This window comes from Saccopteryx leptura, chromosome 6 (assembly GCF_036850995.1).
Source record: "Saccopteryx leptura isolate mSacLep1 chromosome 6, mSacLep1_pri_phased_curated, whole genome shotgun sequence".
In the NCBI taxonomy this organism is placed as follows: domain Eukaryota; kingdom Metazoa; phylum Chordata; class Mammalia; order Chiroptera; family Emballonuridae; genus Saccopteryx; species Saccopteryx leptura.
Window position 1 is genome coordinate 53,579,276 of NC_089508.1, and position 12,709 is coordinate 53,591,984.

A 12,709-nucleotide genomic window follows, 5' to 3' on the forward strand; every position below is an offset into this window, starting at 1 on the left:
CACTCGTTGGATTTGGGGTCCACTGTAATCTAATCTGATCTCATCTGAACTAATTACACCTGCAAAGAGCCTATTTACAAATAAGTTCTCATTAAAGGTTCTGGGTAGACATGGGTTTTGGTAGGACATTATTCATACTACTACAGCAAGGATAAAGGACAGCTTAGCAGAACTTGGTATAGACTTGGGACTGGACATTATCCTCTCCACCAGGGAAGATCCTGAATTGTGTGAATGGGTTTGCCTGGAATTAATCAAGATTATACTTTTTACAAAAAAAAAAATTATACTTTTTACTATTAAGTGAAATGGGTTGTATAAATACAGGTTGGGTTGAATGACAGAAAAACTAAGGCTATGAAATATATGTACACATCTGTATGTGGCTTGAAAATGTTGCCCCTGCTACATATGTAAAGTATGCATAAAAAACAAAAGTCATGGTAAGATAGTGGGAGTATTAGTGGATATTTCTTTAATAATGTTAAAAAGTTGCATTTACACTAAATTCAAATGGAAAGAATGATGCTTGTTGTTGGGTGGATGTGGTGCAAGTAGTGCTATCCAGGAACAAGGCCCTGGGCATGACCCTCTGGGAAGTCAGGGTTTCTAGAGTTTTTTCTTTTTTTTTTTTTTTTTTAATCTGGGTCATGCTCTAAATCCAGGAAGAGCCCTGGCCAGATAGCTCTGTTGGTTAGAGCATCATCCCAAAACATGAAGGTTGTGGGTTCAATTCCCTACCAGGGCATAAATAGAAATAGATTGATATTTCTGTCTCCCTCTCTTTCTCCCCCCTTTCTCTCCCATTAAAATCAATAAATAAAATTTTAAAAAATAAATCAAGGAAGATATAAGTATATGTTGCTAATTGACTGAGGTCCTTATAAGCCTCCCATATTCTCCTGTTTTGGAAAAACCACAAGGCATTCTGCTAAGACTCATATATGCTTCAGTTCAAGCCTTTGCCTGTGAGGCCTACATGGATACATGCACAGTCTCCAGGTCCATGGTGTTGATGTTCCCCTCCAGCTTTCTCGGGGTCTGAGGCTTTTTAAGCCTGCTATAGAGAAAGATGATAAGACTGGAAACCATGAAATCTGAATTCAAATCTAGTTCAATCCAAAACTAACCACATGACTTATATAGTCCTTTATTATTTTTTCTTTAACAATCTGTTTTAATGAAAACAACTGTTAGAATAAAAAAATATATGGAACGCTTCACAAATTTGCGTGCCATCCTTGCACAGGGACCGTGCTAATATAATCTTTTCTGTATCATTCTAATTTTAGTATATGTGCTGCTGAAGCGAGCACTGTTTTTTAAAATCCATAAAATTATATATATGCTTTGTTTGTTTTTCAGGAGGTCTTTTTCCTCTTATTAGGACATAAACTGCACAAAGACAGGAGTTTTGCCTACTTTGGTCACTACTGTAGCACCAGTGCCTAGAACAGTAACAGGCATGTGGCAGATTCAATATACACTGATTGGATTAATTAAATGAAGTACAGGGTATTTCACTGTATTTTGTTCACATGTACCTGTGCATTCAAAGCCTTAAAACTGACTTTTGAGTCACGTGCAGAAAATTCAGAGTTCCACTGAAAATGACTGTACCTTTATTTTAGGGGAGCTCAGCTAAAAAAAAAAAAAAATCTGAGAGAAGACGCATTTAACCTCAGAGTGAATAATTACATACTGAGGAGTGGAAACAGCAGCCAAATGGATCTTTTATTAGTGCTATTAACATAAAGACTAATGACACACACCTCTGACGCATGTTCTTGTAATAATAGAAATAGCGGAGGCCCATCTTTCTCACCATTTTCGTTCTGTGCCCACCACTCCCTCAGTCATTCCCCCAGCTCCCTTTTTCTCTTTCTCTCAGCCAGTGAATGGTGTAGACTAGGAAAGAAATTGTGCGGCAAGGAACCTGCCTCTGTTTCTGATTAAAGCAAGTGTCACTCACTTCTGTGCCCTGGGCCCCAGTCTCTCCATCTTTATGTGTCAACTGTGACACGCACGGTTCTCCTTAATTGCAACTAAGTGACGTCTTATTACATCTCTTTTACAGAGAAAGCATGCAAAATCTGCTGAAGACCACTAATAATTGGTACTGAAATATAGAAAAAAAAGGCTGTTAGCATAAATAACTTTATTTAGCTTCTCTTCCATTTTTAACTCTAAGTAACCCCAGAACTGACTTAGGTCTAAAACTCCCTACCCTTGGCCTTAAAGTTAGTTTCTCCAAATTTCAGATGTTTCAGGGGTGGGTTGTAAATCCTAGAATGTTTAGGAATGTTTTTCTTAGGCATGCGAAACACTTATCACTACTGTGTTATCATCTTTAAAGTTTATGGTCTTAGTGTGTAAAAATATTTTTTCTTTAATCTGATCCTATAGATAAACATTGTAACAAGACAGTAAGATTTAATAAACTTCTTAGCGAGATTAATGAATATGTTTTATTGCTTTTGTACCATACTTCGCTGAGCTCCCCTTCCTTCCCGATACCCCAACCAGTATGTGATTTTGTCTTTAACAGCTGGCCCCAAACTGTGTTCTGGGCCACATGATTTGAATGACTTAGGTCTCCCAGTGGTCGCTGGCTTCAAAATAAAGACTCCTTAATTTGGCTACTTAATTGTGTGGCAAAACGTCTGTTTCTCACTGTTCCGATACAACGGTACTAGAACCAAGCTTTCTGACTGCAACTTCAGGTTTCGTTCCACCATAACAATAAGACACTCAGGATCCCCAGGGCCCTGTTCCCTTCCTTCCCTCTCTACATAATCTCCATCAAGGGGCAGGAATTTTTGCTTGGCTTGCTTCTTGCAGTAATCTCAGCGCCTAAAACTCTGCCACGCACAGAGGAGGCACTTGATATCTAGTTGAATGAAAAAAAAAAATGGCTAAGTAGAGACACGCCACTATTCGTCCTGTGACTTCCTGCAAGTGACTTGTCAATTTCTGGATTTCAACTCTGACCTCCACTCCAACCCAGTCTCCTTCCCGCGCCCCGTTTGCTCCTCCCGCCACGAGAAGGCACTGTGGTAGCAGACCCCACCTAGCAGCGAGCGGCGCCCTTCTTGGCCCCGCTACGCCTTCGCTGGTCGGAGGGCGGGTCGCAAGGAACCGGAAGTGCCGAAGCCGCGGGAGCCGTGGGAGCCCGCCGCCGCCGCCGCCTTAAGTGCCCCCGGTCCTCCTGGGTTATCGCCGGCGCGGTCGCGAAGGAAGTTGCCGCAGCTGGGTTGGGAGAGGAGGCGGCGCGGCATGAAACGGCGCAGGCCCGCACCGTAACGCACGTCGGGACGGTCCGGGCGGGGCCGGGGGGGAGAAGGTGCAGTATCCGCCTCTTCTTCGCCGTGAGGCCTGGGCCCCAGCCCACCGGGCCCTCTCCGCCTCACCTAGGAGCCGCCCCGCGCGTCCTCCGGGCTAGCCCGCTCTGCGGCGCAGCCGGCGCACTGCCCTGCGCGAGCCGGAGACTGTGGCGGGGCCCCGTTTGCCGGAAGAGGAAGCGGAGGCTCTGAAATTCCGAGTCGACCAACGTTCACTAGGCACCCCTTGAACGCTGGGTGCTGGCCTCCGGACTTCCACGTCCGTTATCATAATTGAGCCCTTCTGGGGTTGGGAGCCGGGTACTGTCCGGGCGTGCAGATGAGGAAACGGAAGCCCGCAGAGGCAGAGGGATTTGCCTAAAGCCCAACTGGGGGAGATCGAACTTGGACTGAGATTTTTCTGGTTTCCCAGCTGGTGTTCTTTCTGTTGCCTCACTCTAGGTGGACTCCCTCCCTCCCTGCTCACTAGACCCCTCTCATTCTAGGTCAGTCCCCTAGGGCAGGATAGATACTGTCCTTTTTAAAATTTCTCATCACACATTTTTCTCCTAAGACTTCTAAGTCTTGGCCTCTCCTCCGTCCCCCCTTCTCACATTCCTCATTCATAGCTTTCACAGTCTTTGACAAATCTCTGATAATGAACCTTTCAACTAGCTGTGGATTCTGAAGAGTGAAAGAACTAGGCTTCAGGGAGGTTTAGGGGTGTTTTAAGTGGACGATGATTTGACCCTTGGATTAAAAACTAATGGATCCAAATTCAAGAATCCTGGCTGAAGCTATTTTCTAACCCGACATGCTCTTCTCTGAGGGGCTTATAGTTCATGGGAAGGTGTCTTGACATCTTACATTGTTGCGGTGCTGTCATAACTTCACCGTTTTCCCTCCACTGAGCTTTCCTCACCACACCTCTCTCCAGCTCCACCAGCGTGGGCTAGCAGGACCCAGAATTAAAACTGATACAGTAACAGGTGTAATCACAGATCCTTTTTCATGTTTCTTTTACTAAGCCATAATTTCAACAGCTTTAATGCTTTTCCAGAAAAGTTAACAATTCAGTTATTTTCATAGTGTACATGGAAAGGAGACATAATTGGAATGTACTTCAAATGGATAGTACATTGTATCAATATATCTTGTGAAAATCTTGAATTATTAAATGCAAATTAGTTCCCTTTCCACAAAAATGGCCTACTCTATAATTCTTACCGAGTCTATTCTGTCTCCAAGCTGTTCAGTAAGTTATATAAGATAATACAAATGTATTATTATATGAGGAACAGTACCATAGAAGTTAGTTTTGTTAATCATCTGTCATTTTGAGGCTTTGCAATAGCCACTGAACAACCTCACATCTGTATGCCTTTTATAGGTTTTAAAGCTTTTCCATAACTTTTAATGTATGTTTGGATGTCAGGATTTATACTGTTGTTAGGATAGTCTTGAGTAAATTGGACTATACATTTCTGAAATAATTTTATAATTTTAACAATCTGAAATGCAGACAGAATAATTAAGGCATTATATTTTAACCAAAAAGAATATCAGTTTTAACTACTATTTCAGACTTTTAAAACAATCTTTTTGGCCACATATGATTCATTTTAATAATGATCTGCAGCCTTATATTATATTTCATTATCTCGGTGAACAGGATTGGATGGTGAGAAAAGGAAAGACTCTTGTGAATAGAGAGCAGGATGAGTGGAGGCATCTGTGCTTCAAGTTGAGTCACTTGAAAAAGATCTCTTTGAATGTGGAAGAGATCTGAGCAGATGAAAATACAATCAGGTAAGAACCAGAGAAGGGCCTTAAGTGAGGAGGTAGGTGGGGTAGTGAAATATATGTACTGTGCTGAGAATGTCTGCTGACGCTATTTTCTAACTTTTGAAATTAGAAAACTTGGGTCACATGTTTTGAGAATGTATCTTTATATAGGTGTTACAGAAATCTAGAAATTAAATCACTTATACACATTTGTGTAAATTACTAAAATTATATATCAGATCTATTCTAGGAAATGCAGGATATATATACGTTTACCATAAATATGAAGTAGTAGTGTCATTACAAATATTTTTTTTTTGTAATTTTTATTTATTGATTTTATGGAGAGAGAGAAACACTGATCTGTCGTTCCACTTATTTATGCATTCATTGGTTGATTCTTGTATGTGCCCTAACTGGGGATCAAACCCGCAAACTTGGCAAATTGGGATGGCACTCTAACCACCTGAGCTACTCAGCCAGGGTAGTAGTAATGCCATTTGAACTGTAAAATGTATGTGTGTATAGAAAGAGAAATAGTCCAGAGACTTTGTACAATTTAGGAATACCAATAATTTTAAGTGCAAGCTAATGCAGCTTTTATATAGGAGAGATATCAAGTTAATGACAACTCAAGAAGCTGGGCAGTAAGACTTAAGAAATCTATCTGCTTAGCCCTCTGTTCTATTCCTTAGCCCTGTTCTTGGAGATGAAGTTCCCAATTTAACAAAAAGAGAGTTGAAAAAAATGAGGCCAGTTTGTGCAGCTGCTTCTCTCCATTAAAAATAAAGCTATATCCATTGACACATCTGATAGAAAGTAGGTTTACACTAGCTTTTAGGTGGGCAATCAGCTACCTTTGTCACGTACTACTGCTTAATATCAGTGTGCTGAATACCAGTTGAGTTAAATGACTTTTTCTCTGCTGAGCTGTTTGGATTTTAATCATTGATGATAAATGCCCAGTTGTAATAACATTATAAGTTATAAATATCCATATAATTACATTATATGGATATAAAGTTGTAATAATGTTACACATTGTATACTTAATTACTTTCAAATGGCTTTTCTGGCCACTTTTGCTACTATTACATTAAAAATGGTAGTACAGTTTACTATAGCATGAAAAAAGACACACTACTTGGCCCTGGCCGGTTGGCTCAGTGGTAGAGCATCGGCCTGGCGTGCGGAAGTCCCAGGTTCGATTTCTGGCCAGGGCACACAGGAGAGGTGCCCATCTGCTTCTCCACCCCTTCCTCTCTGTCTCTCTCTTCCCCTCCTGCAGCCGAGGCTCCATTGGAGCAAAAGATGGCCCGGGCGCTGGGGATGGCTCCTTGGCCTCTGCCCCAGGCGCTAGAGTGGCTCTGGTCAGGACAGAGAGATGCCCCGGATGGGCAGAGCATCGCCCCCTGGTGGGCGTGCCGGGTGGATCCCGGTCGGGCGCATGCGGGAGTCTGTCTGACTGCCTCCCCGTTTCCAGCTTCAGAAAAAAAAAAAAAAAGACACACTACCCTGGCCACACAATTTAGTTCATTTTGCATGCCATAGTGCATACCTGATGGGCTAATTCACAACCCACACCTGCTAATTACATTTTCTATGTGGTTGGTAGTTATTACCATAAACTATTAACCTGAAAAGGACATATTTAATAGGCCCTGGCTGGGTAACTCGGTTGGTTAGAGCATCGTTTCTATATGGCAAGGTTGCAAGTTTGATCTCCAGTCAGTACATACAAGAATCAACCAGTGAATACATAAATAAGTGGAACAACAAATTGATGTCTCTCCCCCACAAAAAAAAATCAATTAAAAAAAAAGAATAAATATACACCATGTATTGATTTTTCTAGTAGTTAATAATCATGTGAACTTGCCTGACTGGTGGTGGCACACTGGATAAAGTGTTGACCTGGAATGCTGAAGTTGCCAGCTTGAGCATGGGGTCACTGGCTTGAGCTGGGGATTATCCATGTGATCCCAGGGTTGCTGGTTTAAGCCCAAAAGGAGACACTGACTTGACTTGACCGCGTCCAATCCCTATTCAAGGCATGTTCAAGAAGCATTCAGTGCACAACTAAAGTAAAAGCAACTACGAGTTGATGCTTCTCACTTTTCATCTCTTCCTACTTTAGAGAAGCAATCAGTGCACAACTAAAATGAAAGCAACTGTGAGTTGCTGCTTCTCACTCTGCTTCCCTGTCACTCTTTTCTTTCCCTCTCTCTCTGTGTCTCAAAAAAAAAAATTAAATGAACTTGCTTACATAAATGCAATATCCCAAACCAACAAGTTTTTGACATTTAATAGTTCAAAAAGAGCAGTTGCCCCAGTATTTCTATTTATGTTGCTTCTTTTTGGTAATGTCATAAATAATGCATGTGAGTATATCACACAATGATGGCTTGTAATAACACTGCTTGTTATTTTCTCTGATACTTTGCACTCCTGTTACATTTTAATATTGAAATAAGGGAAAAATACATCCTCTTCTAGATTTGTAACATGGAAATAAACATTAATGGATGAAATATTAACACTGCAAGTTGAACTGATAAATTGGACTCAGACTTTTATCAAAATACAGTATTGATAATACAAAAATTAGTCTCTTTATCAACTACTTCAACTATTTCTTTTTAATTTATTTGTTTTAGAGAGAGGGGAGAGAGAGAGAAGAGAGGGGCAGGAACAGGGAGCATCAATTCCGATAAGTGCCTTGACCAGGCAAGCCAGGGGTTTTGAACTGGTGACCTCAGCAGTCCACGTCAACATTTTATCTACTGTCCCACCACAGGTCGGGCTACTACTTCAACTATTAAAGCCACTTGAAGAATCAGGAAAGTAAAACTTGTATAATCTGAAATAATAGTCATATACCATATTTCCTCGTGTATAAGACACTCCTATGTATAAGATGCACCTTAATTTTTGGAGCCTGAAATTTGAAAAAAATGTATTTACATAAAGTTATTGAACTCAAGTTTTGTTCATTGTAAAATTCATACAACTCCTCATCACTGTCAAAACTCCCATCCATTAGCTTGTCCTCATCTGTGTCTGATGGTGAATCACTCTCTTCATAAATTGCCTCCTCCTCAGTTCCATCTATGGCATTTGAAATGCCACAACCACTGTATAAAATGCACCCAGTTTTTAGACCCCAAATTTTTCAAAAATGGGTGCAACTTATACATGGGGAAATAAGGTAAATTTCTTATAGTATAGAGTTACCACAAGTGATCATAAGATAGTGATGTCTAGGCAAGAAGAGAAGACAGAAAAATGTAGCAACCAGTTAAGTCTTTTGTTGCTTGGAGTTCCAATTAAAAGCAAACAGTGTTATCTTGGGTAAGTGTCCTAGGAAGATTATTCCAAGTACATTGCAACAATTTTATCACTGTTCTATTTGGTGTGATTGTTTCTGTTCGCTGAAGAAGTCCACATTTACTAAATGTGTCACTTTTTAAAGTGCAGAAGCACTTTAACTCCCTTGGCACATTTAGCTTCACTATTGACATGCTCTTGGATGGAACATAACAGCCAACTGACAAAGGCCTGTTTCCTTCCAGTGTGCAAAAGAAAAAAGGAATTTTGGCAAGGGATACCTAAGGGGAGAGCCTTTTATAAAGGTTCCCAAAGGATTTATAGTTGCTGTGAAATAGACATGACCTCAATTTTTTTTAAAATCTAATTTTTAAACTGAACACAGAGAAGGGTAAGCTATTGCTTTTCTTACTAGGTTTCATTGCAGCTCGGCTGAAAAGCATTTTTTTCTTGCTTTTTTGGGGGAGAGCAGGGGTCCCTATCAACTGTCATTCTGATTAATATAAGAGAAGGCAGGCCTGAAAACAACTTTATGTGCTTTGTTTTTCTAGGAAAATGCAACATGGCAGCAGCGATGGAAACAGAACAGCTGGGTGTTGAGATCTTTGAAACTGCAGAGTGTGAGGAGAATATTGAATCAGGAAATCGGCCTAAATTGGAGCCATTTTATGTTGAGCGGTATTCCTGGAGTCAGCTTAAAAAGTTGCTTTCTGATACCAGAAAATATCATGGCTACATGATGGCTAAGGCACCACATGACTTTATGTTTGTGAAGAGGAATGATCCCGACGGGCCTCATTCAGACAGGATCTATTACCTTGGTGAGTATCAAGTCAGTTTCCAAGAGGAAATGCTTTTTTTTTCTTTTTCTTTTTCTTTTTTTTTTTTGTGACGAGACAGGGGGCAGACAGACAGGAAGGGAAAGAGATGAGAAGCATCAATTCTTTGTTGCAGCTCCTTAGTTGTTCATTGATTGCTTTCTCACATGTGTATATGGGGGGGGGGCTACAGCAGAGCAAGTGACCCCTTGCTCAAGCCAGACACCTTGGGCTCAAGCTGGTGAGCTGTGCTGAAACCAGAGAATCCTGCACTCAAGCCAGCGACCTCGGGGTTTCAAACCTGGGTCCTCTGCGTCCCAGTCCAACTCTCTATCCACTGCACTGCCGCCTGATCAGGTGGAAATGCTTTCTTAATTCAAACTTAGATGCTGGCTACAGTTGGTGAATAAATAAATCCATTAAAGGGATTTGAAGAAGTTCAGTTTTAATGTTTTTTGGGTTTTTTTTGTATTTTTCTGAAGCTGGAAACGGGGAGAGACAGTCAGACAGACTCCCGCATGCGCCCGACTGGGATCCACCAGGCACGCCCACCAGGGGCAACGCTCTGCCCACCAGGGGGCGATGCTCTGCCCCTCCAGGGTGTCGCTCTGCCAGGACCAGAGCCACTCTAGCGCCTGGGGCAGAGGCCAAGGAGCCATCCCCAGCGCCTGGGCCATCTTTGCTCCAATGGAGCCTTGGCTGCGGGAGGGGAAGAGAGAGACAGAGAGGAAGGAGGGGGTGGGGGTGGAGAAGCAAATGGGCGCTTCTCCTATGTACCCTGGTCGGGAATCGAACCCGGGTCCCCCGCACACCAGGCCGACGCTCTACCGCTGAGCCAACCAGCCAGGGCCTAATGTTTTAATTTTGGTTTATCCCATTAACCAAATTTTACTTTGAGGTAACAAATCATGAATTGATCATGATCTTATTTTCGAAGTCAAGAGTTAAAGATGCCAGAAATTATTGCTTCCTAAAGCATTTTTTTAATGGCTTTATTTATTGATTTTTTTTAGAGAGGAGAGAGAGAGAAAGGAAAGGGGACAGGAAGAGGAAGCATCAATTCATAGTAGTTGCTTTTTTTTGTTTTGTTTTGTATTTTTCTGAAGTGAGAAGTAGGGAAGCAAAGACAAGACTTTGAGGATCCACCCAGCAAGCCCACTAGGTGGCGTTACTCCGCTGCAACTGGAGCCATTCTAGTGCCTGAGGCGGAGGCCATGGAGCCGTCCTCAATGCCCGGGCTAACTCTGCTCCCGTGGAGCCCTGGCTACGGGAGGGGAAGAGAGAGACAGAGAGAGAGAGAGGAGAAGGGGAAGGGTGGAGAAGCAGATGGGTGCTTTTCCTGTGTGCCTTATCTGGGAATCGAACTCAGGACTTCCACATGCCGGGCCGACGCTCTACCACTGAGCCAACCAGCCAGGGCAGTAGTTGCTTCTTGTATATGCCTTGAACAGGCAAGCCAAGGGTTTTGAACCAGAAACCTCAGCATCCTAGCTTGACACTTTATCCACTGTTCCACCACAGGTCAGGTACCTTAAAATGCTAGTTCAAAACACCTTTCCTTAGTAATGGTCAGATTAGAAACACAAACAATAATAACCCTTAGTTTGTTCCCACTCTCAACAGCTGCTGGGTTTTTTTTTTTAAACCAAGGCTGGTTTTGGTGTCTTCTTCTTGAGTCCATTCACTTTAAATTTTAGATCTGCCTAAATTAAATACATTCATACCACTGATTAACTTTTTATTTATTAAATTTTTACCATAGGTTTCCTCCCCTTTCTTGTGTGTATATAAAAGTGTGTGTGTGTGTGTGTGTGTGTGTGTGTGTGTGTGTAAGAAAGATTTTCTGCAGGAGTCCACATCAGTAATTATAGATTCATTCTCTTTTTTTAAACAACTCCAGAGTTTTCTGTTTCACTTTATTTATTTCATTATTTCATTATTTATTTATTTTTATTTATTAAGTGAGAGGCAGGCAGGTGAGAGACAGATTCCTGCATGTATCCCAACCGGGATCCACCCAGCAAGTCCCCTACCAGTTGATGCTCTGCCCATCTGGGGCCATTGCTCTGTTGCTCAGCAGCTGAGCTATTTTAGCACTTGAGGCGAGGTCATGGAGCCATCCTCTGTGCCTACAGCTAACTTGCTCAAACCATTCCAGCCATGGCTGCGGGGATGGGAGAGAGAGAGAGAGAGAGAACGCGTGAGCGCAAGCAAGAGAAGGGGAGGGGATGGGGTGAAGGAACAGATGGGCGCTTCTCCTGTGTGCCCTGACAGGGAATCAAACCCAGGACTTCCACATGCCAAGCTGACACTCTGCCCTTAAGCCAACCTGTCAGGGCCTCCATTTTATAATTGTACCATATTTGACTTAACCAGAGCTCTAGTAAGGGCATTTAGGTTTTTCTGTTTTGCTATTACGAAAGATAAGGTAGCAAATATCACTGTATCAGATCATTTTGTACATGTGTGAATTTACTTATAGGACTGATTCCAAAGAGTAAAATTGCTGGGACAAAAGGTGCATATCTTCTGAATTTTGATTGACATTGCCAATTTGCCCCTCCATGAGGTTTTAGAGTTTATATTTTTATCAGCGTATCTGAGTAGCTATTTTTCCACACCTGTATCAATAGTAAATAATCAAACTTTTTTATCTTTCCCAGTCTGATTAGTGAACAGCAATCTCTCACTGTAGTTATTTTTATTTTTATTTTTAAATTAAGGTATAATTGACATATACTAGTTTCAGGTGTATAATATAATGATTCAGTATTTCTGTGCACTGCAGAATGATTATCACAGTAAGTCTAGTTAACATTAGTCTCCTTATAGAGTTAACAAAAAATATTTTTCTTGTGATGAGGCTTTTTAAGATCTGATCTCTTAGCCTGACCAGGTGGTGGCGAAGTGGATAGACTGTAGGACTGGGATGCAGAGGACCCAGGTTCGAGACCCTGAGGTTGCCAGCTTGAGCGCAGGCACACCTGGTTTGAGCAAAGCTCACCAGCTTGGACCCAAGGTCTCTGGCTCGAGCAAGGGGTTACTCGGTCTGCTGAAGACCCGCAGTCAAGACACATATGAGACAGTGAATGAACAACTAAGGTGTCGCAACGAAAAACTAATGATTGATGCTTCTCATCTCCCTCTGTTCCTGTTTGTCTGTCCCTGTCTATCCCCCCCCCTCTTGCTGTCCCTGTTAAAAAAAAAAAAAAAAAAGATCTGATCTCTTTGCATCTTTCAAATAAGCAATACAATATTATTAACTATGGTCACCATGCTGTACATTACATCCCATACCTCATTGCAATATTAATTTGTATTTCTCTTATAAGATTGGCCATCTTTTCACATATTTAAAAGACATTTATATTTCCTTTTCTATGACCCATTTATAATCATGTCTATTTTTTTATTGGGTTGTAGGTGTTCTTATTGACTTAAGGCATTTTTTTTGTATAA

The 12,709-nt window shown here is 41.7% G+C and overlaps 1 protein-coding gene and 1 non-coding gene across 6 annotated transcripts in view; one reads left to right on the top strand and one right to left on the bottom strand.

Moving 5' to 3' along the window:
• Positions 1 to 1,204: 1,204 nt before the first annotated feature.
• LOC136377801 (U6 spliceosomal RNA) lies at positions 1,205 to 1,316 on the bottom strand. Its single transcript, XR_010746431.1, has one exon. It is a non-coding gene; the product is annotated as a U6 spliceosomal RNA (small nuclear RNA).
• A 1,786-nt stretch (positions 1,317 to 3,102) lies between these two features.
• Positions 3,103 to 12,709, top strand: part of DPP8 (dipeptidyl peptidase 8) — a 78,400-nt gene continuing 68,793 nt past the window's right edge. For 2 of the 5 annotated variants that reach the window (XR_010746312.1, XM_066344401.1), the window contains exons 1-3: positions 3,103 to 3,343; positions 4,993 to 5,129; positions 8,984 to 9,253. Coding sequence is in view for 4 of the 5 variants with exons in the window: in XM_066344401.1 (XP_066200498.1) it covers positions 5,093 to 5,129; positions 8,984 to 9,253 (307 nt within the window). In the remaining variant the exon portion in view is untranslated. The other 3 variants (XM_066344399.1, XM_066344398.1, XM_066344400.1) reach the window with 3 other exon arrangements.